This window comes from Hylobates moloch, unplaced genomic scaffold, assembly GCF_009828535.3.
Source record: "Hylobates moloch isolate HMO894 unplaced genomic scaffold, HMol_V3 SCAFFOLD_18, whole genome shotgun sequence".
Taxonomy (NCBI): Eukaryota; Metazoa; Chordata; class Mammalia; order Primates; family Hylobatidae; genus Hylobates; species Hylobates moloch.
Window position 1 is genome coordinate 53761006 of NW_026652293.1, and position 27560 is coordinate 53788565.

The window sequence follows — 27560 nt, forward strand, 5'->3', positions numbered from 1 at the left end:
GTAGAACTGAGAGAATGTGTTGGTTTAATTTAGGCAGAAATCAGAAGAGGAAAGATAATTAGGAGGTTTTGAGTATAAGTACCTGGATAGAAAATAGATTAGTAAGAAATAGGTGAATCAGTAACAGAAACGGTCAGAAGAAGCCTTTTTTTTTCTTTTTAAGGATATGTATAATCAATTTTTTATTTATATTGAATTTAAAATGATAGCAGCTTTTTCCTCAAACTAAGGTTTGAAGAAAAAGATAGGAAAAGAAATCACTATTTCTTAATTTTAAAATGTTTGTTATTCATCACAATAGTTAATTGGATAATTCTGCCATGTCCCCCCGAAATAGCCAAACCATTGAGCATATTGTTAAACTAGTGGAACAACACGGCAGTGATATCTGGTGGACTCTTCCCCCTGAGCAACTTCTTCCAAAAGAAGTCTTATCTGAGGTAAATTTCTGTTTGTATTTAACAGCCTTTGTATGTATTACAGGACTTAATGACAACATGAGAAATTCTTGAGAGTTAAAAAATTATCTTATGTAAAGTTAACAAATTTATTTACTGTAAATTAGAAGCTAATGCAGTTTGAAAGTAGACATTTTGTTTAACTATAGAAGTGTAGTATTTAAGGCTGGGCATGATGGCTCACACCTGTAATCCCAGCACTTTGAAAGGCTGAGGCAGGCAGATAGCTTGAGTCCATGAGTTTGAGACCAGCCTGGGCAACATGGCAAAACCCTGCCTCTACAGAAACATATAAAAATTAGCCGAGCATTGTGGCATGCGCCTGTAGTCCCAGCTACTCGGGAGGTTGAGGTGGGAGGATGGCTTGAGCCTGGAAGACAGTTGCAGCGAGCCGAGATTGCATCACTGCACTGCAGCCTGGGTGACAGAGTGAGAGCCCATCCCCCTAAAACAAAGTGTATTATTAGGTCAGTCGCAGTGGTGCACACCTGTAATCCCAGCACTTTGGGAGGCTGAGGTGGGCGGATCACGAGGTCAGGAGATCAAGACCATTCTGGCTAACATGGTGGAACCCTGTCTCTACTAAAAATACAAAAAAATTAGCTGGATGCGATGGCGGGCACCTGTAGTCCCAGCTACTTGGGAGGCTGAGGCAGGAGAATGGCGTGAACCCGGGTGGCAGAGCTGGCAGTGAGCCGAGATCACACCACTGTACTCTAGCCTGGGCAACAGAGTGAAACTCTGTCTCCAAAAAAAAAAAAAAAGAAGAAAAAGTTACCCAGGCATGGTGGTGCAACATGCCTTTAGTCCCAGGTACTTTGGAGGCCGAGGCAGGAGAATCGCTTGAACCCAGGAGACGGAGGTTGCAGTGAGCTGAGATCGTGCTATTGCACTCCAGGCTGGGCGACAGGGTGAGACTCTGTCTCAAAAACAAAACAAAACAGCAACAACAACAAAAAACAAAGTGTAGTATTTAATAAAGTAGTGGAATGTGAGGGTCAATTGTTATCTCACTGAGGGCCAGGATTGATTGATGTTGACTGATTTGATTGACTAAGCTCATGTAATTTACTGTGAGAGAACAGTGCCTAATGTTACATCAGGCCTTTGTAGGATCTGTAGTAGAGTTAGCTGATTGTATCACACATTAAAATATCCAAATTTAAAGTTAATTTCAAGGAAATAAAAACCAATTCATATTACATTGGTAAATTTGTAATTCAGTGGCCACAGATACTTTTAAATGTGAATGCAGGGAGTTGTAGTTAACTGTGAAATGGTTAAAAATACTGTAAATTTCATCTAAAAATGTGAACTTCATGGTTGCATTTCATTTTCTGAAGACTTTTGGGGTACAGTATTTGTTGTCTATATTGTGATCTTTGTGCACCTAACATGCTTTTACGTTATCTTACTAGGTTGGTGGCCCTGATGCCTTGGAATATGTGCCAGGTCAGGATATTTTGGACATCTGGTTTGATAGCGGAACTTCATGGTCTTATGTTCTTCCAGGTAATTTTTAAAAATAGATATATGCCGATCAAGAAGTTTTGAAAATATGGAATTGATATTTAGAAGGGATCTATAATCAAAACCTTTTTTGTGTGTGTGCTTTATTTAGAGATCTGCTATATTTTAGACCTGGAAGGACCCTTAGAATTTACTTAATCCAGTGATTTCTAAACCTTTTTCTGTTTTTCTAGATGAAATTTCATTTAGAATTTACAATACAGAAAATAGTTAAAAATGGGAATATTTTTCCTCCTTTCAACCAGTTCACTCTCCTTGGCCACTTGGCAACCCCAGGGCACCCAGTTTTGTAAAACAAAGTTTGGAAGTCACTGAAATGATGGGGAAGACCCCATCATTTTTCAGAAGAGAAAATGAAATTGACTTAGAGCCACATTAGGTGATGGTCACATAGCTTAATAGTGTCAAACTAGAACTCAAGTACCCCGATTTTCAGTTCTCATCTTCTATAGTACATTGCTTTTTGTGGCTTTTTCTCTTCTCTGTACAAACAGCTGACTAACTTTATACTTACTGATAATTAGGGAATGTTTTTGACTGATTGGTTAAAGAGAAATGAGAGACATTGGGCAGGAATTAGAAAGGAGTAGTAGGAGAAGGCACATATTAGAGGATGTGTTTAGATGCTTGAGAGGAAATATTTTTAAGGCAACTAAGTGAAGATAGAGTTCAAATGAAGAACAAGGCTTGTTATCGCTGTAAAATTGGAGACAGAGATGAGATGTCACAGAAGCAGTGATGGATCACACAGTTCCTCACACTCCTACTAAGGGCCAGCTTTGGCCCGAGAGACCCTGTTTGCTTTCTGGAGTAAGGGTATGTGGGAAAAGTAGCTTGTCTATGAATCGCACAATAGGATTTGTAGTAGGTGGATCTATTTCCTTCATTTAAGCCTTTCTTTCAGCTTAGGAAGTTTGAAAAACAAAATGCATGTAAATTCATGTTTACTCTCTATTACAGGTAAAATGTGCATAATAATAATGGCCAAATATAAGTTAACATATTTTTATAATTTTTTTGTAGTGATTTTCAGAATTATTATTTCATAATTTTCTCACAGCATATTTGAGAGAAAATACTGCAAGTTTAGGTACTTGGTTTCCCTAAATTACAGTCATGTGTTATATAATGACATTCCAGTCAGTAGCAGACTGCATATATGATGATGGCCCCACAAGATGGTAATAAATTCGACTTCTGAACAACAGGGTTCTGACTGCACAGGTCTACTTACATGCAATTTTTTTCAATGAAATGCAGATGGAAAATATAGTATTCTCAGGATTTGAAACCCACATATAGAAAGGGAGGGCTGACTTTTCATATATGCAGGTTCAGCAGGGCCAACTGTGGGACTTGAGTATTCACAGATTTTGGTACATATGGGGGTGGGGGGCTGGGGGTTTGGTGGGTCCTAGAGCCAATCCTTTGCATATATCAAGGGATGACCACTGTATTTTTACTGTACCTTTTTTGTGTTTAGATATGTTTAGATACACAAATATGTACCATGTGCTGACATTGCCTGCAGTATTCAGTATAGTAACATGATGTGCAGGTTTGTAGCCTAGAGGCAAAACACTATGCCTTGTTGGCTAGGTGTAGAGTAGGCTACTATCCCATTGAGGTTTGTGTAAGTACACTCTATGATGTTCACACAATGATGAAATCACCTAAGGACACATTTCTCAGAGCATATCTCTATTATTAAGCAATGCATGACTATGTATTGAAAATGCAGGTCAGTACCACTACTTAAGGTAGTAGGAAGAAGAGTTTCCTGCTGGCACATTTTGGGCAGCATTCTGAATTTCAGAAAAGAGTATGCCAATTGTGAAACAGTGAGGTATAGTGTATTTCAAAGTTTATTCACTGCTTTAGGCTTTGTGAGAATTAATGCTACTATCATTGTTGCTTTTCAGTTTCTGAAATGGTTTTACATTACCAAGTGCAGTAAGCGCACGTTGTATTTGGCACTGTCAAGTGGGTTAAAGTGGGTTAAAATCCATGAAAACTGTCATTAAAATCTATCTGATAGAGTTTAGTCATAATATTTCTAGAGTGTGATTTTTTTTTTTTTGAAACAGTGTCTCACTCTGTTGCCCAGGATGGAGTGCAGTGGTGCGATCTCAGCTCACTGCAGCCTCCGCCTCTTGAGTTCAAGTGACTCTCCTGTCTCTGCCTCCTGAGTAGCTGGGATTACAGGCATGTGCCACCATTTTTGTGTTTTTAGTAGAGAAGGGGTTTCACCGTGTTGGCCAGGCTGGTCTCAAACTCCTGGCCTCAAGTGATCCATCTGCCTCAGTTCCCAAAGTGCTGGGATTACGGATGTGAGCCACCGCACTTGGCCAGAGTGTGATATTCTTAACCAAATAATTTTCACTGCAACAGAAAAATTTTAAATTAATTCATAATAATTGTACATATTATTATGTGTAGTGTTTTGATAGGTGCATTCAATATGTAATGATCAAATGAGGGTATTTAAGATACCTATCATCCCAAACATTTACCATTTCTTTGTGGTGGGAACATTTTATATCTTCCCTTCTAGTTATTTTGAAATATGCAATAAATGGTTACTATATTTACCCTACTGTATTAAACACTAGAATTTATCCCGTATATGTAACTCCTTTTCTATCCCCATTAACCAAACTCTCTTCATCCCTCCCTCTCACCCTTCCCAGCCTCTGGTAACTGTCATTCTACTTTCTACCTCCATAAGATCAACTTTTTTAGCTCCCACATATGAGTGAGAATATGGAGTATTTGTCTTTCTATGCTTGGCTTATTTCATTTAACATCATGACCTCCAGTTCCATCCATGTTGCTGCTGATGACAGGATTTCATTCTTATTTATGGCTGAATAGTATTCCATTGTGTTTATTTATCACATTTTCTTTATCCATTCATCTTTGATGGATAGTTAGACTGTTTCCATATCTTGGCTATTGTGAGTAGTGTTGTAATAAACATGGAGATGCAGGTATCCTGTGGATATGCTGATTTTATTTCCTTTGCATAAATACCTAGTAGTGGGATTGCTGGATCATATGGTAGTTCTGTTTTTAGTTTTTTGAAAAGAAACCTCTATGATGTTTTTTATAATGACTGTACTAATTTACATTCCCACCAACAGTGTATAATAGTTCCATTCTCTCCACATCCTTGCCATCATTTGTTACTTTCTTTTTGATAATAGCCATTGTGGGCTAACTGGAGTAAGATGATAGATCACTGTGGTTTTGATTTGCACTTCCCTGATGATTAGTGATGTTGAACATTTTTTCATATACCTATTGTCCATTTGTATGACTTCCTTTGAGAAATGTCTGTTCAGACCCTTTCCCCACTTTGTAATGAGATTTTTTTTGTTGTTTCTTGTTTTTGCTGTTTCTTTATTTGAATTCCTTTATAATCTGAATATTAGTCTCTTGTCAGACAAATAGTTTGCAAAGATTTTCTTCCATTCTACGGGTTGTCTCTTCACTGTGTTGATTGTTTCCTTTGCTGTGCTGCAGCTTTTTCTTAATATAGTCCCATTTGTCTATTTTTGTTCCTTTACTTGTGCTTTTGAAGTCTTAGCCATAACATTTTTGCCTAGACCAATGTCCTGGAGGATTTCTCCTGTGTTTTCCTTAGTAGTTTCATAGTTGGGGGCCTTAGATTTAAGTCTCTCTTTTGAGCTGATTTTTGCATATGGTGAGAGGTAGGGGTCTATTTTCTTTTCTTTTCTTTCTTTTTTTTTCTTTTTTGAGACAGAGTCTCGCTCTGTCGCCTAGGCTGGAGTGCAGTGGCACGATCTCAGCTCACTGCAAGCTCCACCTCCTGGGTTCACGCCATTCTCCTGCCCCAGCCTCCCGAGTAGCTGGGACTACAGGCACCCACCACCACGCCTGGCTAATTTTTTGTATTTTTAGTAGAGACGGGGTTTCACCATGTTAGCCAGGCTGGGGTTTTATTTTCATTCTTCTGCACATGGATAGCCAGTTTTTCCAGCACTATTTCTTAAAGAGGGTGTCCTTTTCCCACTGTATGTTCTTGGTGCCTTTGTTGGAAATCAGTTGACAATAAACAGGTGGATTTATTTCTGGGTTCACTATTCCGTCCCATTGGTCTAAGCGTCTGTTTTTATACCAACACCATGCTGTTTTTTACTATAACTTTGCAGTATATTTTGAAGTTGGGCAGTGTGATGCCTCCAGCTTTGTGCTTTTTGCTCAGTATTGTTTTGACTATTTGGGAGTCTTTTGTGTTTCCGTATGAATTTTAGGATGAATTTTCCGTATGAGTTTTTCTGTTTCTGTGAAGAATATCATTGGTATTTTGCATGGAACCGCATTGAATCTTTATTTATTTATTTATTTATTTATTTGAGACAGAGTCTCGCTCTGTCACCCAGGCTGGAGTGCAGTGGCACACAGTCTCGGCTCACTGCAACCTCCGCCTCCCGAGTTCTAGTGATTCTCCTGCCTGAGCCTCCAGAGTAGCTGGGATTATAAGCATGTGCCACCACCCCCGGTTAATTTTTATTTATTTATTTATATTTTTGAGACGGAGTTTCACTCTTCTTGCCCAGGCTGGAGTGCAATTGCGCAACCTGGGCTCACTGCAACCTCACCTCCCAATTCTCCTGCCTCAGCTTCCCAAGTAGCTGTGACTGCAGGCATGTGCCATCACGCCCGGCTAATTTTGTATTTTTAGTAGAGATGGGGTTTCACCATGTTGGTCAGGCTGGAATTGAACTCCCCACCTCAGGTGATCTATCCACCTTAGCCTCCCAAAGTGCTGGGATTACAGGTGTGAGCCACTCTGCCTGGCAATTTTTATATTTTTAATGCAGATGAGGTTTCACCATGTTGGCCAGGCTGGTCTCGAACTCCTGACCTCAAGGGATCAGCCCCGCTCAGCCTCCCACAGTGCTGGGATTACAGGCATGAGCCACGATGCCTGGCCACATTGAATTTTTTTTTTCTTTTTTTTTTGAGGCAGAGTCTCACTCTGTTGCCCAGGCTGGAGTGCAGTGGCACCATCTTGGCTCACTGCAACCCCCACCTTCTAGGTTCAAGCAATTCTCCTGCCTCAGCCTCCCGAGTAGCTGCGACTACAGGTGTCCACCACCACGCCCGGCTAATTTTTTGTATTTTTAGTAGAGATGGGTTTCACCATGTTAGCCAGGATGGTCTCGATCTCCTGACCTCATGAGCCACCTGCCTCAGCCTCCCAAAGTGTTGGTATTACAGGCATGAGCTACTCGCGAGTGGCCTGTTGAGGATTTTTGTGTCTTTGTTCAACAGAGGTATTGGCCTGTAGTTTTCTTTTTTGTTGTGTCTTTGCCTGGTTTTGGTATGAGGCTAATGCTGGCTTTGTACAGTGATTTAAGAAGAGTTTCCTCCTCTTCCATTCTCTGGAGTAGTTTGAACAGAATTGTTGTTGTTCTTTATATATTTGGTAGAATTCAGCAGTAAAGCCATCTGGTCCTAGACTTTTCTTTGTTGGGAGACTTTTTGTTACTTATTCAGTCCGGTTACTCCTTACTGTTCTATTTCTTCCTGGTTTAATCTTCGTAGGTTGTATGTGTCCAGGGGTTTATCCATTTCCTCCAGGTTTTCCTATGTGTTAGTGTACATTTGTTTATAGTAGTCTGTGATGATCCTTTGTATTTCTGTGTTGTCTGTTGTATGTCTCCTTTCTCTTTTTTTTTTTTTTTTTTTTTGAGATGGAGTCTTGCTCTGTCGCCCAGACTGGAGTGCAGTGGCACTGCATCTCACTGCAAACTCCGCCTCCCAGGTTCAAGCAGTTCTCTGCCTCATTCCTCCCAAGTAGCTGGGGTTACAGGTGCCCGCCACCATGCCTGGCTAATGTTTGCATTTTTAGTAGAGATGGGGTTTCACCATCTTGGCCAGGCCGGTCTTGAACTCCTGACCTCGTGATCCACCCACCTCTGCCTCCCAAAGTTCTGGGATTACAGGCGTGAGCCACCGCACCCGGCCCCATGTCTCCTTTTTCATTTCTGATTTTGTTTATTTGGACCTTCTTTTCTATTTTCTTGGCCTAGCTAAAGATTTGTTTTCACTGCATATGCATTTACCTTCTTACATTATCTCAGACTTTCCTGGCTGCACAGATTAGGTTAAACCCTTTATTTTCCTCTTGATAACACCTATCACAGTTGTTTCTTTTCCTTTTTTTTGAGACAGAGTCTCGCTCTATCGCCCAGGCTAGAGTGCAGTGGCACAATCTCTGCTCACTGTAACCTCCACCTCCCGGGTTCAAGTGATTCTCCTGCGTCAGCCTCTCAAGTAGCTGGGATTATAGGTGCCCGCCACCATGCCCAGATAATTTTTGTATTTTTAGAGATGGAGTTTCGCCATGTTGGTCAAGCTGGTCTCGAACTCCTGACCTCAGGATTTGCCAGCCTCCACCTCCCAAAGTGCTGGGATTACAGGCGTGAGACACTGCACCTGGCCCCATCACACTTATTTCTTGCTTAACATAAAATCTACCCTACTGGATGTCAGCTCCAAGAATGCAGAGTCCAGATTTCCTTCCCCAGGGTCTAACACAATGCCTGCTGTATAACAAGTGTTCAGTAATATTGATGCAATTGAATTGGTTTGATTCAGTTATTTAAATTTTGTTTCCCCACCTCCACTCAGGTAATCTTTCTTACATAAAGATTACAACACTAAATCTTCAATCTTAGGATACAAGGACAAATCATAATTTTACAGATAAAAGGGATTATGGGGGCTTTGAGAGTTGTGAGTTTAGATTTAAAATATGGATGTAATCTTTATCAAAGATCTCATGTTACTTTTTTTGAAAACCCTTTTATTTTGAAAAGTCATAAAGTATTATAAAGAATTACAGCATGCTCTTCATCTAGATTTCCCAGCGTTAACATTTTACTACATTTGCTTTATATATCCTCTCTGTGTATATATATGTAGAGGAAAAGTTGCATCTTTTATCTCAATATTTTAGTATATATTTCCCCAAAACATGGATAGTCTCTTAACATAACCAACACAGATACCAAAATTAGGGAATTAACATTGATTCCATACTGTTAACTGTCTGTAGAACTTATTCAGTTTTACCCAATAACATCCTAGGTGGAAAGAGGAAAAAAAAAGGACCCAAGATCTAATCTGAGATCACATGTCACATTTAATTGTCATGTCTCTCTAGTTCTTGTTCTGTGTGTTTCATGACATTTCATGACATTTCTTGACATTCATGCAGTACAGGTGTATTTTGTAGGTTGTCTCTCTGGGTTTGTGGGGTGCATTGTCGTGATTAGATTCACGTTACGCATTTCAAGTAGGAATATCACAGAAAGGATACTGTGTTTATTTCATTACATCATTTCAGAAGTCACGTGATACACCTCTGTCCCGTTACTACTGGTAAATGTGTAACTTTGGTCATTTTCTTGGTTAAGGTGGCATCTGTCAGTTTTCTCTATTGTAAAGTTACTTCCCTTCCTCCCCACTAATTGTTATTAGGAAGTATATTCTTTTTCTATTTTAATTAACTTAAATTTCTGGGTTTTTTTCTTTTAATACTTAATTTTGAGGTCCTGACCAAAGAGCAGATTTGTACTTGGAAGGAAAAGACCAGCTCGGGGGTTGGTTTCAGTCATCCTTATTAACAAGTGTGGCAGCAAGGAAGAGAGCACCTTATAAGTAAGTATTTATGTCTGAACCAATCTGCTGAGTACCTGCCAGTGTGTGAAGCACTATGCTGAGTACTATAGAGATGATAAGGCACCCCTCATGATTGCTTACAGTGTCCTGTAAGAATTTGAAGTAAAAAAAAGAGAAAGGAAAAAGGAGACAACACCAAGGTGTCTTGTGAGTGTGATGCAGATCATAACTCCTTGAAGAAAAAGTCAGCATTGACTGGAGTAGTTGGGGAAACTTATGTAGTTTTTTTAAATTTTTTTAAATTTTTTTTTGAGAAAGGACCTCATTCGGTCACCCAGGCTGGATGCAATGGGTGTGGTCAGAGCTCACTGCAGCCTCCATCTGCTAGGCTCAAGCAATCCTCTTGCCTCAGCCTCCTGAGTAGCTAGGACTACAGACATGCACCACTACACCTGGCTAATTTTTAATTTTTTTTAGAGATGCATTCTCTTCCCATTGCCCATACTGGTCCCAAACTCCTGGCCTGAAGCAGTCCTCCTGCCTTGGCCTCCCAAAGTGGTAGGATTATAGGCGTGAGCCACCATGCCTGGCCTAGAACTAGATCTTGATCTATGGTAAAACTTGACTAGGAGGAATGTAGGGAAGGATATTCGAGGTTGAGAGAAGACAGCCTGAGTGCAGATGTCCTTTATATTTGTAATATCCATAGTGGCTAGTGAACTGAAACATTGCTTTCATGAATTTTATTAAATTAGGTATTCTCATTTAGTACACATAATTACTTTTTCAAACGTGTAGGTGAAAGTCCTAATCAGAAAGATTCCTAAATAGCTTAGCTTAAGATTGTGGCTCTCTTAGGATAAAAACCCATCCCAGAACATTTTACATGTTTCTTTTTTTTTTGAGATGGAGTCTTGCTCTATTGCCTAGGCTGGCGTGCAGTGGCGCGATCTTGGCTCACTGCAACCTCTGCCTCCTGGGTTCAAGCGATTCTCCTGCCTCAGCCTCTCAAGTAGCTGGAGTTACGGCACATGCCACCATGCCCGGCTAATTTTTGCACTTTTAATAGAGACGGGGTTTCACCATGTTGGCCAGGCTGGTCTCGAACTCCTAATCTCAAGTGATTCACCCTCCTAAACCTCCCAAAGTGCTGGGATTACAGGCGTGAGCCCCCACACCTGGCCCTTTTACATGTGTTTTGTTTCTTAACATGCGTTTTAAAGACCAATAAAAGGGCAGATCCTATTTTTTTCAAATTGTCTTTTGAAAATAATTTTGAGATGATAATCTGTTCTTATTTTTTGAGACAGAGTCTCGCTCTGTCGCCCAGGCTGGAGTGCAGTGGCGCAAATCTCGGCTCACTGCAAGCTCCGCCTCCCGGGTTCACGCCATTCTCCTGCCTCAGCCTCTCCGAGTAGCTGGGACTACAGGCGCCCGCCACTACGCCCGGCTAATTTTTTTTTGTATTTTTAGTAGAGACGGGGTTTCACCGTGGTCTCGATCACCTGACCTCATGATCCGCCCGCCTCGGCCTCCCAAAGTGCTGGGATTACAAGTGTGAGCCACCGCGCCCGGCCAATCTGTTCTTTTTAAGACATGCTTTTTCCTGGTTTTATTTTTTCATTAAAATTTTTTTTTAATTTTTAGTGAATTATATAGTTTTTCCGCTATCACCACAAAAGGTTTTATAACATTTCCAACACACTAAAAAGTTTTCTCATGCCCATTTGTGGCTAATCTCCACTCCCACCCCAGGGCCCCTGGCAACCACTGGTCTCCTTGCTGTCTCTATAGTTTGCTATTTCTAACCTGGTTAGTTTTAATGATAAAATCAGTACATAGCAGAAGCTCAGAAAATAATCTGTTTAGTGATGAAAATATCTAAAGTTTTCCTTTGTGTAAGTCTAGAGTTAACTATTTAACTATTGTGATACATGAGCTAAGAATGACTTTTTTTGTTTGAGATGGAGTCTTACTCTGTTGCCCAGACTGGAGTACAGTGGGACGATCTCAGCTCACTGCAATCTCCGCCTCCTGGGTTCAAGTGATTCTCATGCCTCAGCCTCCCGAGTATCTGGGACTACAGGCACATGCCACTATACCCGGCTAATTTTTGTATTTTTAGTGGAGACAAGGTTTCACCATATTGGCCAGGCTGGCCTCGAGCTCCTGGCCTCAAGTGTCTGCCTGCCTTGGCCTCCCAGAGTGTTAGGATTACGGGTGTGAGCCACTGCACCCAGCCAATTTGACTTTTAAGGAAAGGTTTCGGCCGGGCGGGGTGGCTCATACCTGTAATTCCAGCATTTTGGGAGGCCGAGTTAGGTGGATCCCCTGAGGTCAGAAGTACGTAGGGGAATCCCTTGAACCTGGGAGGCGGAGATTGCAGTGAGCTGACGTCATGCCATTGCACTCCAGCCTGGGTGACAAGAGTGAGACTCCATCTCAAAAAAAAAAGAAAAAAAGGAAAAAAAAGAAAAAGTTTTATTCATAATCAGTCAAGAAAAATCATATTTTTGTGTCATATTTTTAAGCTGTACCTAATCTTCAAAAAGATAATTATAATTGTATTTATCATTAAAATAGCTGATTTGTCCCTTTAGGACAGTGATTGTTCATGGATTTACCCTTGGAGAAAAGGGAGAAAAGATGTCCAAGTCTCTTGGGAATGTCATTCATCCTGATGTTGTCGTTAATGGAGGACAAGTAGGTGATTCTCTAAAATGTATTTTATTTTCGTTTTAAGGATCTTAAATTGGCAGCCAAAGCCCTTAATATAGTTACTTCAATGTAAAACTAAAAACTATCTTTTATACTCTCAAATAACACGATTGCAATGAAAAAGGCAGAGGCTGGAATTGTGGTCCTTTTAACTTATTTCAGGCCTGACTCTCCAGTTAGGTCCCAAACCACGATGTTTCATTTTTAATTGTCTGAGAGCCTTTAAAATGTGTAGATCCATTTGTGATTCATAAGCGTGATGATCGGGTTTTCGCACTATTGTGTGAGGTGTGCCTCCCTCAAACCTTGTTACAGTGTTGGCACATTGCTGTCTGAAGTGGAAAAAAAATGTGTGAAGTGTTAATTGTATAGTTAAATGGAAATGATAAAAGGAAAAATGAGATTGCAACTTCTAAGTGCACATTTCATTATTATATTGTTGAAAATTATACACTTTAAAGCAGGTCCTAAATGTACATCAAATCTGAGGTTGCTGATAATTTGGGGGGGTTTTTGGAGCTGCTTTTGTGAAATAAATCATTTGTCTGTTTTTTTTTTTATTTTTTAACTCCTGTAGCTTTTTACTGCCCTCCTAACATCCTGTAACCATTCATTGTTTTGTGTACAGAGTTGCTAGGAAATAGTGAAAGGAAAAGCAGTCCTTCCTCTTCCCCTCCCTTATTGTAGAGACCTCCCTGGCACTACTGTGTGTCTAACCACCAGCTCTAATAGATGGAAACAGACATGACCAGGGAAGAGATTAGGTATGAGCATTTGTGCGTTGAACAAGATTGCAGAGCACGCTCTTTCTTTTTCCAGTTTCGTTTTTAGATACAGCCTAATTTGAGATTGTTAGCCCGCATTTCATTACAATGCTAGTATAGTTTATACTTACATTGTGCTCAAAAATTTCTGAATAGGAGCTTTACCTAAAACATTTGTTCGGCTAATTGGAATTGAAAGCCATTGTGTTTATATATTTTTTTCTCAATGAAAAGGATCAAAGCAAAGAGCCTCCGTATGGTGCTGATGTCCTTCGCTGGTGGGTAGCTGATTCCAATGTCTTCACCGAAGTTACAATTGGCCCATCCGTACTCAATGCTGCCAGAGATGATATTGGCAAGGTTAGAACTATTATTCTTCCTATTTCTAAAGGACAAGTTTGTCAAATCATTGTTTTAAAAAATGAGACACATTTTGTTTGGCACTGAAAAAAACTGAATGAAAACAAGTTCTTCATATATTGTGAGATTTTAAGAATCCCCTGTGTTGGCCAGGCGCGGTGGCTCATGCCTGTAATCCCAGCACTTTGGGAGGCAGAGGCAGGTGGATCACGAGGTCAGGAGTTCGAGACCAGCCTGGCCAACATAGTGAAATCCTGTCTCTATTAAAAATACAACAATTAGCTGGGCATGGTGGCGCGTGCCTGTAGTCCCAGCTACTTGGGAGGCTGCAGGAGAATCGCTTGAACCCAGGAGGCGGGGGTTGCAGTGAGCCGAGATCGCACCACTGGACTCCAGCCTGGCGACAGAGCAAGACCTTGTCTCAAAAAAAAACTCCTGTGTAAATTTATTTGTTTCAAAACATTGGTAGTAATACCAGTAATTTTATATAATTTGTATATAATATCCTTTATATTTTATTAATATATAGAATGTAATATAGCATAGTATAGATTATATTAATTTTGTATACTTTTATATACTCAATAACCTTTCACATTTTTCCATGTATCTTTATTTTCACCTGTGAAGCAAGTGAAATAACATTATTCTGACCCACACACATGAATAAACTGGGCTACTGAAAGGTGATTTGCCCCAACGTAATAAAGAAATGTAATGAAAGTTCAGTCCTTAGGCATAAAACCCAGTGGTTGTTCCTATAACCGGGCTACAGGAATAGGAGTTTATTGTGTACTTTCTGATTTTTATTTTTTTACATTTGTGGTCTTATTTGGAATGATAATAAAAATACCCCATTAAGAAAATGACAAGAGTTAGTAATAAAATAACTTTTCAGTGAAAATTGAAGGCACCATTAAATTTTTTTAACTGCATATTTTTTCTTCCTATGAATAGCTTAGGAATACACTCCGCTTTCTTTTGGGAAATGTGGCTGATTTCAACCCAGAAACAGATTCCATCCCTGTTAACGATATGTATGTCATAGACCAGTACATGCTACACTTACTGCAGGATTTGGCAAACAAGGTAAATGTAAATTAATAAACTTTCGGAAACTAGAAATATCAGCACTATTGTAGGTTAAAATTTTAATTTTATCTGAGTGGAACAGACCTTGCTGGAAATAGTAACTATAGCACTCTTGAAAAAGTTATACTTGCTAAATTCCACACATTCCCAGGTTGTCCTTCGGTATAAAGTGTTATCATATCTTTCAAGTTTCTCAAAAGATTAGAGAAATATGTCCAGACTTCCCCTCGGACCAGATTTTTCTCTCATGATTAGCTCTATTTTTCCAACAAGAAGGAATAAAGTGGAGTTATACTTCATTTATCTGCAAATGTGCTCCTCATAATAAAGTACAGAAATAACCAAAATGGACTATCCTATTTGTCTCATAAGATACTTGCTCATTTTTATATAGACTTAAATAATTTGTGTTTTCTGGCTGGGCATGGAAACTCACACCTATAAATCCTACCACTTTGGGAGGCCGAGATGGGAGGATTGCTTGAGGCCAGGTGTTCAAGACCAGCCTGGGCAACAGAGCAGGAACCTATTTCTACAAAAATTTTAAAAATTAGCCGGGCGTGTTAGCGAGTGCATGTAGTCCCAGCTCCTTGGGAGGCTGAGGCAGGAGGATCGCTTGAGCCCGTGGTTTTGAGGCTGCAGTGAGCTGTGATTGTGCCACAGCACTCCAGCCTGGTTGACAGAGCGAGACCCTGTCTTTAAAAAAAAAAAAAAAAAATTGTGTTTTCTCACAATTGGAAATGTGTTTGCATTAGTGTACCCTTAAGTCAGAGGTGTACATACCAATTTGCCCAAATCAAAAATAAATGAGGCATAAATGAAGGAACACTAATGAATTGTTGGTAACTTCCACTGTTTGCTGTTGTTAAAATGGTGTGATTTTGTTGTTTACAATCTCATTCTTTCCTTAATTAATGTCCTTTCATAGTTTTCAGAGTAAAATAGTATTTTCTGAGTGTAGTCAAATGTGTTATCCAGAAATGACATTTGGAAGATTCCCAGGAGTTCTTGCATATTGCCTGTTTTGTATTTGTCTCTTTGAAATAATTTTTGAAAGGAGCATATTTTGCTTATGATGACTTACATTTTCATTTGCTTGTTTCAGCTTCCAAATTTATTTTGGCTTTGTTCCCTAGATTACCGAATTATACAAACAATATGATTTTGGAAAAGTTGTTCGGCTGTTACGGACGTTTTATACCAGAGAGCTCTCTAACTTTTATTTCAGTATAATCAAAGATAGGTATGTATGACTAAATATTAAAATGCTTGACAATGGCCAGGTGTGGTGACTCACGCCTATAATCCCAGCACTTTGGGAGGCCGAGGTGGGTGGATGACATGAGGCCAGGAGTTCGAGACCAGTCTGGCAAAATACAAAATACAAAAATTAGCCGGGCGTGGTGGCACATGCCTGTAATCTGAGTCACTCAGGAGACTGAGGCACAAGAATCGCTTGAACCTGGGAGGCGGAGGTTGCAATGAGTGGAGATTGTGCCGCTGCACTCCAGCCTGGGCGACAGAGCAAGATCTCGTCTCAAAAAACAACAACAAAACCTCAACAAATATTTTTTGAGTGCCTACTTGTGTTTGGCAATCGTCAGGGATACAGTGATGAGCAAGATGAGCAGTGTTGTGCAGTTATTAAGATTGGGTTCTGGGCCGGGCGCAGTGGCTCATGCCTGTAATCCCAGCACTTTGGGAGGCTGAGGCGGGAGGATCACGAGGTCAAGAGATCGAGACCATCCTGGCTAACACAGTGAAACCCCGTCTCTACTAAAAATACTAAAAATTAGCCGGGCATGGTGGTAGGCGCCTGTAGTCCCAGCTACTCAGGAGGCTGAGGCAAGAGAATGGTGTGAACCTGGGAGGCGGAGCTTGCAGTGAGCCCAGATCACACCACTGCACTGTAGCCTGGGCGACAGAGCAAGACTCCATCTCAAAAAAAAAAAAAAAAAGATTGGGTTCCAGAGTCAAGTCTGAGTATAAAGGTTAGCCCTCCCGCTTACTAGCTTTCTGATTTGGGGCAACTTATTCTGTAATCTGTTTCTTCATCTGTAAAATGGCTATAGTAATACTTACCTCGTGACTGAGAAGGAAAAGCAATAATGTGCTTAACGCTGTGCTTGATAAAGTGTTCAAAAAATCATCACTGCTAATATCAGATGATGAACGTAATGCTTGTTCTCAGGAGTTCTCAAATCCTGAGGGGAAGAGAGAGATATATATGTGCAATTATATGGTAACATTGTATAATATTAGCAGAGTCCTTGTAGAAGAGGGCTTGATGCCAAGTCTTCATCTGTTGCTCCAGTGCGCAGGTGACAGTCCTATCTTTATGATAATGAGTCCAGTTTGAGGCGTTAGCCTCAGCCTGTCAGCACCCCAAGGACCTTGCACATAGGGATTATAACTCCTACTCCTTCCCTTAAAACACTAATAGCATTGTAGTGCGTGGGAGCCACACACTAACTTATTCATAGTCCTTTAATACAGTAGTCTAGACTCTAGTTGTCATCCACCTGAGAAACAGAATGAGATAGCGTAGCCATAAGTGCTTTCAAGGAGGTGGGTACACCTGGACAGAGTAAAATTGTAGGAGAGTGTATTGTATTCTTTGTTTGTTTGTTTGTTTTTTTTTTTTGAGACGGAGTCTCGCTCTATCGCCCAGGCTGGAGTGCAGTGGCGCAATCTCGGCTCACTGCAAGCTCCGCCTCCCGGGTTCACGCCATTCTCCTGCCTCAGCCTCTCTGAGTAGTTGGGACTACAGGCGCCCGCCACCACGCCCGGCTAATTTTTTGTATTTTTAGTAGAGACGGGGTTTCACCGTGGTCTCGATCTCCCGACCTCGTGATCCGCCCGCCTCGGCCTCCCAAAGTGCTGGGATTACAAGCGTGAGCCACCGCGCCCGGCCGAGTGTATTGTATTCTTTAAGTAGACGATGATTAGAGCCATAGGATTAGCCACTAGGAATAAACTCAACCTGAGGCAGGTCCCATCTTGGTGACTATAATGTATAAAGTATTGTCAACTGCTGAATAAGTTGTTCTTGTTCAGGCTCTATTGTGAAAAGGAAAATGACCCCAAACGACGCTCTTGTCAGACTGCATTAGTTGAAATTTTGGATGTAATAGTTCGTTCTTTTGCTCCCATTCTTCCTCACCTTGCTGAAGAGGTGTTCCAGCACATACCTTATATTAAAGGTAAGGAATACTTCGTTTATTCTCTTAATGAGAAATATCCCTGATAAAGTGCAACTTCTACTTTTATCTGCTTCATAAAAGGGGCACTTACCCATTTACAGTGACTGCTGTGTGACACAGTGTGTCTTGGTCATGTATTTGTTTCTACACCTGTTTGTAGATGAGTAGGGTAAATTTCAGAATTCTGTGCTTTCTGAAATGTATTAGCAGCTTGACAGTGTCAAGAAATCACCTTTTTTCTGAAATACCTTTATAACTGTTCTGAAATGGCTGGCATGGTGGCTCACACCTGTAATCCCAGCACTTTGGGAGGCTGAGGTGGGCAGATCACTTGAGGTCAGGAGTTCAAAACTAGCCAGGCCAACATGGCGAAACCCCATCTCTACTACATGCGCGAGGCGTAGTGGTGGGCGCCTGTAGTCCCAGCTACTTGGGAGGCTGAGGCAGGAGAATTGCTTGAACTCGGGAGGTGGAAGTTGCAGTGAGCCAAGACCATGCCACTGTACTTCAGCCTGGGTGACAGAGCAAGACTCTTTCTCAAAAAAAAGTTCTGAAATATATTTTAGGTTATATTGAAACAAAATATAGTGCTTTTGGTGAGTTTTATGGTAGTTGTTTTCTTCTGATTGTATTAAGTTTATAAAAATTAGAAACTATAGAAGTGTAGAAAGAGGGGGAAGTCACTTATAATCTTACTACTGATAGCTGTTAATATTGGGATATTTCTATTTTTTTCTAAGCATCCTTTTTTTTCTTTGAGATCTTATTATATATTTTCTCTTTTGTTTAAATGTAACAAATATTTTCCAATGCTGATATAAATGTTTTGTAAATAATTAGGATGGATCCATAATATTTCATCACTTGATTACCATAAATGACAATTCTTATTTCCCATTAATGGTAAGTATTTAATGGTTATCGCTTCATATACATTTTAGGATGTTTGTAAAGCAGTTTACTGTTTTTGTTCTTCTGAAGAGCCCAAGAGTGTTTTCCGTACTGGGTGGATTAGTACTAGTTCTATCTGGAAGAAGCCCGGGTTGGAAGAAGCTGTGGAGAGTGCGTGTGCAATGCGAGATTCATTTCTCGGAAGCATCCCTGGCAAAAATGCAGCTGAGTACAAGGTTGTCATTGTGATAGAACCTGGACTGCTTTTTGAGATAATAGAGGTATGCAGCAATACGTACCTTTTGAAATGGTGTTAGTATCCTAGAGCTTTGCCTGAAATTTGCTTTTAAAATGTGTCTAAATTAATCAAATAACATTGGGTTATGTGTAACTTTACTATGCAATTATTCTATTATGTTCCTTTTCATGTACTTTTTCACTTTTAAATATCTTTTAATAAATTAAGCAAAGTCAATGCACATTTAAAAAAATGTGTCTAAATTAAAAAAATTTAATTTAGAAATTAGGGTTTACGTCTTCTAATCCTGATATTGTCACTGATTCTTTGTTTCCTACTTCACCATATTCTTTTCCATGTCTTGTAAAACATGTTCTGTGCATGTAACACGTACATGTTACTGTGTAGGGACAGGGACGGAATAAATAAAGTTCTGTTTCAAATGAAAAGCCTCAGGACTATTTAGAAGACAGGTGACATATAAATTGATCGCGATCGTCTTTGAATGTATAAAAATTGGGAGTTTTGTATTAAGGGTCAGGTTTCCTGAGAATTTCATCCATCTGTACCAGCTTCAAAATAAACCCAAAAAGAGTTTCCATTTTTATTTTGTGAAATCTGGAGAAAATTCATTTTCTCCAGCAAGTTACCACATATATTTCAAAGCATTTATCCTATTTTTATTTCCAGAAGGGCCATCAGAATTTTATTCTTGGGAGTTTTAGGGGTTGATTGGCCAGATTGGCTTATAGCTTAACATGATGATGTGATTTTTCTCCAGTCTAAATGCTTAAGAATAGAATTGGCAATGAATATAATTTTTTTTTCCATGAGGCATTTTATTTGTAAATATATGTATTACATCCCTAGAAAAAGAATCCCAGGATTTTCCCTCCTGTGTGTTTTCATCTTGCTTCTTCATGGTCCATGATGCCAGCTGAGGTTGTCAGTACAATGAAACCAAACTGGTGGGATGGAAGCAGATTATTTTGCCATTTTTCTAGATCTTTGAGTTGCACATCAAATCTGGGGCTGATCTCTCCACACTTGTTTAGCCTGCCTGTGAGGTTCACAACAATTTTCCCAGCTCTGTGATCATCAGTGATTTCAAATTCGCCAATGTAACCATGCTTCATCATCACAGTGAGAAACCGGACGATGACTTTGGAGCATGGCCTAATAAGCACCTGGCTTTTGCCTCTCTTTTCGGCATTGTTGATGCTCTTGAGAGCATCAGCCAGGACATTCATGAGCACCATTGTGGCGGTGCAGAAAGACGGTGGAAAGAGCTATATTTTAAAAGTTTTATTAGTGTCAGTTTTCTAAAAAATATCCATCTTATTTTGTATGATAAGCTCAATTTAAATTTTTAATGATGTAATTAGCATGATTAAGATTTGAGCTCGAAATAGCTAGTAGGTATAATAGATGAGATGTTCCCATTTTAAAATTTAAAACTTGGGAAGCTGTTCATTTTACAAGTGAGGAAGTTAGGACTGCTGAAGCTGTGACCTAGCCAGGGTAACACAGCCTAGTCCTGGCCTTTTTTCCTACATACTATGTTTCCTTTGACTTCAGGCTTTCTAAGTAATGAACTGAAAAGAAGAACAGCTTGTTTGGATCAATTTTATTGGCAAAGATACTTTGGGATTTTCAAAAACATGAATGTATTTTCCTTAGGAATCTTACCAAGTAGCTGTCAGATGGAGTCCTGGTTCTATCCATTACTAATTGCATAAACTTGTTAAAACCAAATTAATCTCTTTGAGGCTCCTGTTTCTCATGGGCTTTAATTTTTAAAGGAATGTCTGTGTTGGTTAGCTTACAAACTCACTTTGAAGATCAAAATTACAGAGAAAAATGTGTTCATCAGACAAATTCAGTCTACTTCCTAAGCGTTCTGCGTATTGTTCAGATTGCCACTATCAGTATACATTACTAAAAGCAGGTACCTGTTGAAATAGTATTTTAGCCCCTCACCCAATGATACATGAAAAAAAAAAAAAGGCTTTGAGGCTGACAGACCTGGGCTTGACCTGCAGTTCCACCACTTATGGGTTGAGAATCTTGGGCAAGTTAACCTCTCTTTGCTTGTTTCTTCATTTGTAAAGTGAGGATAATAAACACCATATAGGTTTTTTTTGTGTGTATGTATGTGACAATTAGAAATAAGAGACATCTTAGGGTCTGGCAAAATGAAGTGCCTGGTATTCTCAATAAATACTATTGATGGAAATATTTAGTTAAAACCTTTTATGCTAATTAGGATTGATGCATTTAATGGTGTTTGCTCAGGATGCAATGGTATACCAGAAGGTTCCTCTCTAAACGTGAGATTTTATAGTGTTTCTTTTTATAACCTCAGTTTATGGTACAAATTTAACATAAACTGTAACTTTCACATGCTTCCTTCCAGATGCTGCAGTCTGAAGAGACTTCCAGCACCTCTCAGTTGAATGAATTAATGATGGCTTCTGAGTCAACTCTACTGGCGCAGGAACCACGAGAGATGACTGCAGATGTAATTGAGCTTAAAGGGAAATTCCTCATCAACTTAGAAGGTAAGAAGGAGGTGAAAGTAACAAGTAACATCTGGAGAATTGAGTAATTATAGGTCATCTCCAACTTTCCAGTGGACTAGGTTTATTCTAAAGGTAGATATGTACTTGGAATACATCTTTCTATGGAAATAATATAAACAATTGCCACGTTTCTAAGCCCACTCTTAAAACTATCTTACCTGATGATCTTGGGAACTGAGGGCTAGGGACAGAAGAGGGAGAGAGATTTTCTTTCTGTCCTTTGAATAAATAATGGTCACCGTATATGAAGTGTATGTTAGTCTGACTTGCTTCCATTTCCCTTTTGCGTCCCCCTGCTTTGATACTTAGTACCCCAGTACTGGCCCAGTCCTGCCCACTGTTCCCCAGTGTTGATTCTAAAATTTCCTATTATGTATACCCCAGATTAAAATATTTAGCCATTCTTGTGAGGGGTTAAGGAGGAAGTTTTATTGAGCTCATTCTAACGATGGTATCTCATAAGCAAGCATTTTGTCGACATTTGTTTTATAGAAGATTTTAAAAGTCAACCTGGTTCATCTTCATTGGTAGAGGTAGAGTTGCATTAATAAAGAAAAATAGGCCGGGCGCAGTGGCTCACGCCTGTAATCCCAGCACTTTGGGAGGCCGAGGCAGGTGGATCGTGAGGTCAGGAGATTGAGACCATCCTGGCTAACACGGTGAAACCCCGTCTCTACTAAAAATACAAAAAATAAGCCAGGCGTGGCGGTGTGCACCTGTAGTCCCAGCTGCTGGGGAGGCTGAGGAGGGAGGATGGTGTGAACCCAGGAGGCGGAGCTTGCAGTGAGCCGAGATCACACCACTGCACTCCAGCCTGGGCGACAGAGCGAGACTCTGTCTCAAAAAAAAAGAAAGATAAGCAGGTATCTTGGCAAAGATTATGCTGCTTGTGTTTTTCATAGCTTTTGGGTACCAGGAGATGGGAAGCTAACTTATAGGCATCAGTTCAAATTTGGGCTTGGCAGCATAGACCATGTAGTAAAAGTTCTGGCTTAATTTACTTTGTATAAGTTTTTCTTTTTTTTTTTTGAGATGGAATTTCGCTCTTGTCACCCAGGCTGGAGTGCAATGGTGCAATTTTGGCTTACTGCAACCTCCGCCTCCCAGATTCAAGCAATTCTCCTGCCTCAAGTAACTGGGATTACAGGCGCCTGCCACCACACCCGGCCAATTTTTGTATTTTTAGTAGAGACGGGGCTTCACTATGTTGGCCAGGCTGGTCTCGAACTCCTAACCTCCGGTGATCCACCCACCTTGGCTTCCCAAAATGCTGGGATTACAGGCGTGAGCCACCGTGCCCGGCCATGTAATGTTCATGTACTCTTTGTACAATGACTAGAAAATAATTTACTTTTATATTTTTATCAATCTGAGGCCTAAGAGTATTAATTGTGGAGATACTTTTGGTTCCTTTTGTCCCACGAGATATATTGAGTGAGGACACTGTAGTTGTCACTATAATTTGGCTTTTAAAAATTCTTAGTCAAGTATGTAGCTGGAGAGGCAGTGTCATTCATCAGAACTATACCCAGATTTAACAGCTAGAAAGTCTGCTCTGCCTGAGTAGATGTAGAATTCGGTGACTTGGGAGATGTCAGTTAATCTCAGAGTCACGGGATCTCTAATTCCTCAGCTCTCTTCAGTTATTGAGTTGTATGATCCCATTATCTTGGCTATATATGTAATGGGGCAAATGGGGAAGTGTCTGACTAGCTTTACCAAGGCAGGACAAAAGACTGAAAAAGAAGCCTCTGCTAAACCAATTAAGAAACAGTGTTGCAAGTTGAATGCCTATCAGAAATACTCCTCATGTATTTTTTTATAGGTGGTGATATTCGTGAAGAGTCTTCCTATAAAGTAATTGTCATGCCGACTACGAAAGAAAAATGCCCTCGTTGTTGGAAGTATACAGCGGAGTCTTCAGATACACTCTGTCCTCGATGTGCAGAAGTTGTTAGGGGAAAATAGTATTAACAGCTCACTCGAACAAGAACCCTCCTGACAGTACTGGCTAGAAGTTTAGATGGATTATTTACAATATTGGAAAGAAAGCCAAGATTCAGGTAATGAGTGGATGAGTAAATGGAGGAGGATGGGAGTCAAAATCAGAATTATAAAAGAAGTATTTCCTGTAACTACAGAAAGAATTATGTATATATACATGCAGAAGTATATGTGTGTGTGTGTGTATCTGTGGATGGATGTATGTATATCATCTCTTTCTATATATATCCATAATGGACTTATTCAGAACATAGATATGTATTCAGCTTGTCTTCAAATATGGCCGAGCAGAAAATGTTTTATATTTTATAAATCTTTTGACTCCGTATTTAAATTCTATGATACTGAAAATAAAGGCATTCTGGAAAAATACTGACTGATGTTGGTGCAGAAGCTGTGAGTATCAAGTAAAAGAAGTATAGTTTTGAAAGGGAATGGCGGAGGCCTGTTTCCCTTAAGAGGCGAAGGGCCATTTCATTCTTCCCATTAGTGAACATCAACCTTTTCAAAATAGCTAGTTTTTGAGGTTGGATTAGAAAGAAAATAATCACCAAATTTGTTAAGAGAGGAAGAAATCTCTTAATAGTTAGTTATACTTATGAATGTTTAGGAAACAACATGAAAGCTGAAAATTTATTGCACTAATATACATAAGTTCACAACAATGAACAGACAGAAAATAGCAGTATATACAGAATTTCACTACTTACAGTACATTACAATAGAGAAAGCATTTTATAAACAGTTCAGTATTGGATTAAAATCTTTTAAGGATGGCTAATTCTATTCAGCAGGAATCTAACTTCTAGACACCCAGCAAACCCATTCCTATCAGGACGAGAGAGGGCTTTCGCTGTTGCTGTAGTGTACTGTAAAAATATTTGTCCCTTATAAATGAAATGGACCACAGCAATTTCTAAATGAACATTATATTCAGTGTAAGTCTCATATTATTAAATTTCAGATTTTTGACTTTAGATCGCAATTGATTTTAAAAGGCAATTTAAATGTAACAGTGTTTACTTTGACCATAGATGAAGTTTTATAATAAAAGTAAAATTTTTTTTCTGTTTGCAAAAGTATGAAGCATTAAGAAGCATGGTGCTATGTATCTCTATCTACATTTACCCTGGCCCCTCTAGTTCTACATCTAAACAGAACCTGTAATGTAGAAGTTATGATTATTTGAACACTTTGTTTTCCTTTAGCATTATACAATATAATTTAATAAGATGAAAATGCATATTTAATGTTAATGAAGAAAGTTGTGTGAGGGTGCGCGTATATCTAGGAAAACACTACTGGTTACTGGCTTCTCATCAATAACTACAATAAGTGCTTTTTTACAAAACCACCCATTCTACATTAAAATCTAATTCCTTTATCATCTATGGCTCTTTGTTATTATAGAATGTCTACGTAGGTATTTATTTGCCTTTCTTCCTATCAATCAGATTTATTTATTTTAAAAGCCCTTGATAAGTAGTAAAATATTTAACGCTTTTCTTACAAGTCAGAATTCAATTTTAAAATTTTATGAAAAATTTTAGGATAACAAATCTAACTAACTAGAGACTTAATGATTTGTGTTAGGATTCTGTGAGCCATACTTCAGTTTATTATTGTTCTCAGCAATCCCCAGATTTGATTGTCTGTTCTACCAGATTAAGCTTAACCAGTTTTATTATCTAAAATGCTTAATAAGTGCCCCCTCCCCACCAAGTGATGATGGGATTAAGGATTTATTCTTTAAAAATACCTATAACTCCAAGTTTCTTTGACTAGCCTCCTTAAATTCATACTACTACGTTCAGCGTACTTGGAAAAATCACAGGAAGAACTAATCTCTTAGAACACATATAACAAGTGACTGTTACTACAGAGCCAGATATGTTTACAAGAATTCTAGGATGTGTGTGGCTGGGGCAGTGGAGACCCAAGCAGAGGCTGGGAGGTTGGACTAGCCCTTTCCAGTGCTGCTACTCTATAAAATGTATGTCTCAATCAGACTCACAGGCCCCCATCCCAAATAAGACATCTTAACCATTTATCTTGTAAGATTTTAAAAGTTTGATAGTTACTAACAGTAATTACTAAATTTTAGCCAGTTAAATTCTTGTTTGGATGTGCTCTTTTAGCTCAAAAAACAGATTTGTTTTTCTTTATATCCCTGAAGGACATACTCCTCAACTTTGCATGATTACTATAGTTGGCTTCTTAAGGGGAAGTGAAGAAACAAACTTCTGTATCACAATGACTTACTATGAATAAATAATTGTGATCCATGACAGATACCCATAATTACACAGTATGGCTACATTCTAAAAATATACCATAATAAATACTTGGTATTTGTAGAGCTCAAAGCACTCTTTTTACAGAGTTTTGGTTAGTTTGGTTTTTTCTTTTTTTTTTTTCGAGACAGGGTCTTGCTATATTGCCCAGAATGGCCTCAAATTTCTGGGCTCAAGCGATCCTCCTGCAGCCTCCCGAGTAGCTATAGTTTGGTTTTAATCAGTAAATATTTATTTAGCACTTGGACTGCTCTAGGCACTATAGGGTACAAAATTAGTTGTATTTTATCCTCTCATCCCAGCTGTGAGGTAGGTTTGCTAAAGCTGTAATATCACTAAGCAGTTTTTTCAATACTGTTCCCAAGGACAGGTAACATTAGCAAATCCCAGAAGCATTTCTAAACACTTGTAGGAAAAATAAAGTTGGACTTAAAATTTGTAGTATCTTTGCCTTTTTTTTTTTTTTTACATAAGTTTTACAAGATAATACATTTTTACAGTGACCTGATGTGGATACAACTTTGCAACTTGGCAAAAAGCAAATCTTAACTTACATTATAATTAATTTGCTGCATTTTACACACCTCCGATTCTCCATTTTGGCAAGTACAACAGGTTAAGGGTTCTATTTAGTGTCCCCTTCTGATGAATATGACGATCTTGAACCCATTCTTCCTCCTGAAGCACGGTCATCCTCCTCTGATGGCAACAGCAGAACCTCTGGGAAAGGAACCTTTCAGTATCCAGAACTCCCAGGTGGCAGCCCAGTGTGGGATTTGGAGCATGACAACAAAGGCATTTTCTCAACATTTACTAAAGGAGAGTGGGGTGTTTCTATACTGATGGGGACTGTACATGAACACATTTAAATTGAATTACAACAACATTGTAGACAGGAAATATAGAATCTTATAAGAACATAATCTAAATTATAACCAATTTTAAATAGCAAAGTTTAACAATAAAGCTACTTAAGTGTTTGTTTGAATTAGAAATAAACAGTAAAACATCTGTATTAATTATAACAGAGTTGACATTTGTTTATATTTTATCTTCAGTATTAACCAAAGGAGTGGAATTTAGCTAGGGTTGCACTTTTTAAAAGTTGTATATACTTTTATTTATTTTACAAAAGGAAAAAAAAAGACATACTTTTCCCATAAAATTCCAGGTCTTACTATGTAAAATAACCATGCACTAGTTCATGTTATAATCATAATTTTAGACTATTTCCAGTAGGTAAGTGTCATAAAGAAGGAAGAGATATGGCTTCCACAGCTTCAATGAGGTGTAAGGCTAGACCATACTGCCCATGTTTTTCTGGTAAAAGCTCAATTACTTTATTTACTAGTTTAGCTGTTGTTGCAATTGGCACTTCAGTGTTTTGAAGGTCCTGGGGGTCCTGCAAATGGGACACAAAAATAACCTGTTATAGACAACTAAACAATAATTGTTACTGACTTAAGAGTTATTACATAAAAATGCTTTTCTTTGTAACTAGGTGAATTAAACTTGTCAAATTTTCTTCATACTGTTATTAACCAGGCACTCAAGAAAACATCCAATGACCTTTTGCCTGATCTCGTTCTATTGTACTGACCATTGCTTTCAGCCAAGTACACAGTGTGGGTGGAAGTCTGGCAAGCAGCTCCATTCCTTCTTTTGTCTGGGTGTGGAGAAGCGCATGAGCCAGCCTTTGCCCTGTCAGCACCAGCAGCTGAGAGGCAAGGACCTCTTTGTCATGAACCTGTAGAATGGCCTGAAGATAGG

General features: G+C 39.2%; 3 protein-coding genes and 1 non-coding gene across 6 annotated transcripts in view; 2 read left to right on the plus strand and 2 right to left on the minus strand.

Annotated features, from left to right (window-relative positions):
- The window catches only part of IARS2 (isoleucyl-tRNA synthetase 2, mitochondrial), a 77554-nt gene that overhangs the window by 30740 nt on the left and 19254 nt on the right, over positions 1-27560 (plus strand). For 2 of the 3 annotated variants that reach the window (XR_009210912.1, XR_009210913.1), the window contains exons 13-23: positions 338-440; positions 1877-1970; positions 9575-9683; positions 12245-12347; positions 13361-13486; positions 14444-14575; positions 15715-15821; positions 17636-17781; positions 18763-18953; positions 21327-21471; positions 23318-23555. Coding sequence is in view for 1 of the 3 variants with exons in the window: in XM_032137433.2 (XP_031993324.1) it covers positions 338-440; positions 1877-1970; positions 9575-9683; positions 12245-12347; positions 13361-13486; positions 14444-14575; positions 15715-15821; positions 17636-17781; positions 18763-18953; positions 21327-21471; positions 23318-23460 (1399 nt within the window). In the remaining 2 variants the exon portion in view is untranslated. Of the gene's footprint in view, positions 1-337; positions 441-1876; positions 1971-9574; positions 9684-12244; positions 12348-13360; positions 13487-14443; positions 14576-15714; positions 15822-17635; positions 17782-18762; positions 18954-21326; positions 21472-23317; positions 23867-27560 lie in introns of those variants that run through there. The other variant, XM_032137433.2, reaches the window with a different exon arrangement.
- Positions 12598-12700, plus strand: LOC116458169 (small nucleolar RNA U13). The gene has a single exon (XR_004245234.1). It is a non-coding gene; the product is annotated as a small nucleolar RNA U13 (small nucleolar RNA).
- LOC116457912 (small ribosomal subunit protein uS8-like) lies at positions 19610-20180 on the minus strand. Its single transcript, XM_032753844.2, has one exon. It carries the CDS (start codon positions 20167-20169, stop codon positions 19816-19818), a length of 354 nt encoding a protein of 117 aa, XP_032609735.1. The 5' UTR covers positions 20170-20180; the 3' UTR covers positions 19610-19815.
- Positions 24116-27560, minus strand: part of RAB3GAP2 (RAB3 GTPase activating non-catalytic protein subunit 2) — a 121393-nt gene continuing 117948 nt past the window's right edge. Inside the window, exons 34-35 of the mRNA XM_058430934.1 lie at positions 27391-27549; positions 24116-27192 (exon numbers count right to left, since the gene is read on the minus strand). Of these exons, the coding sequence (XP_058286917.1) occupies positions 27037-27192; positions 27391-27549 (315 nt within the window). The 3' untranslated portion in view covers positions 24116-27036. The remainder of the gene's footprint in view (positions 27193-27390; positions 27550-27560) is intronic.

Excerpts from the sequence above, each read along its gene's own strand:
- LOC116457912 (XM_032753844.2), bottom strand. The coding sequence starts at position 20,169 with ATGGTGCTCATGAATGTCCTGGCTGATGCTCTCAAGAGCATCAACAAT.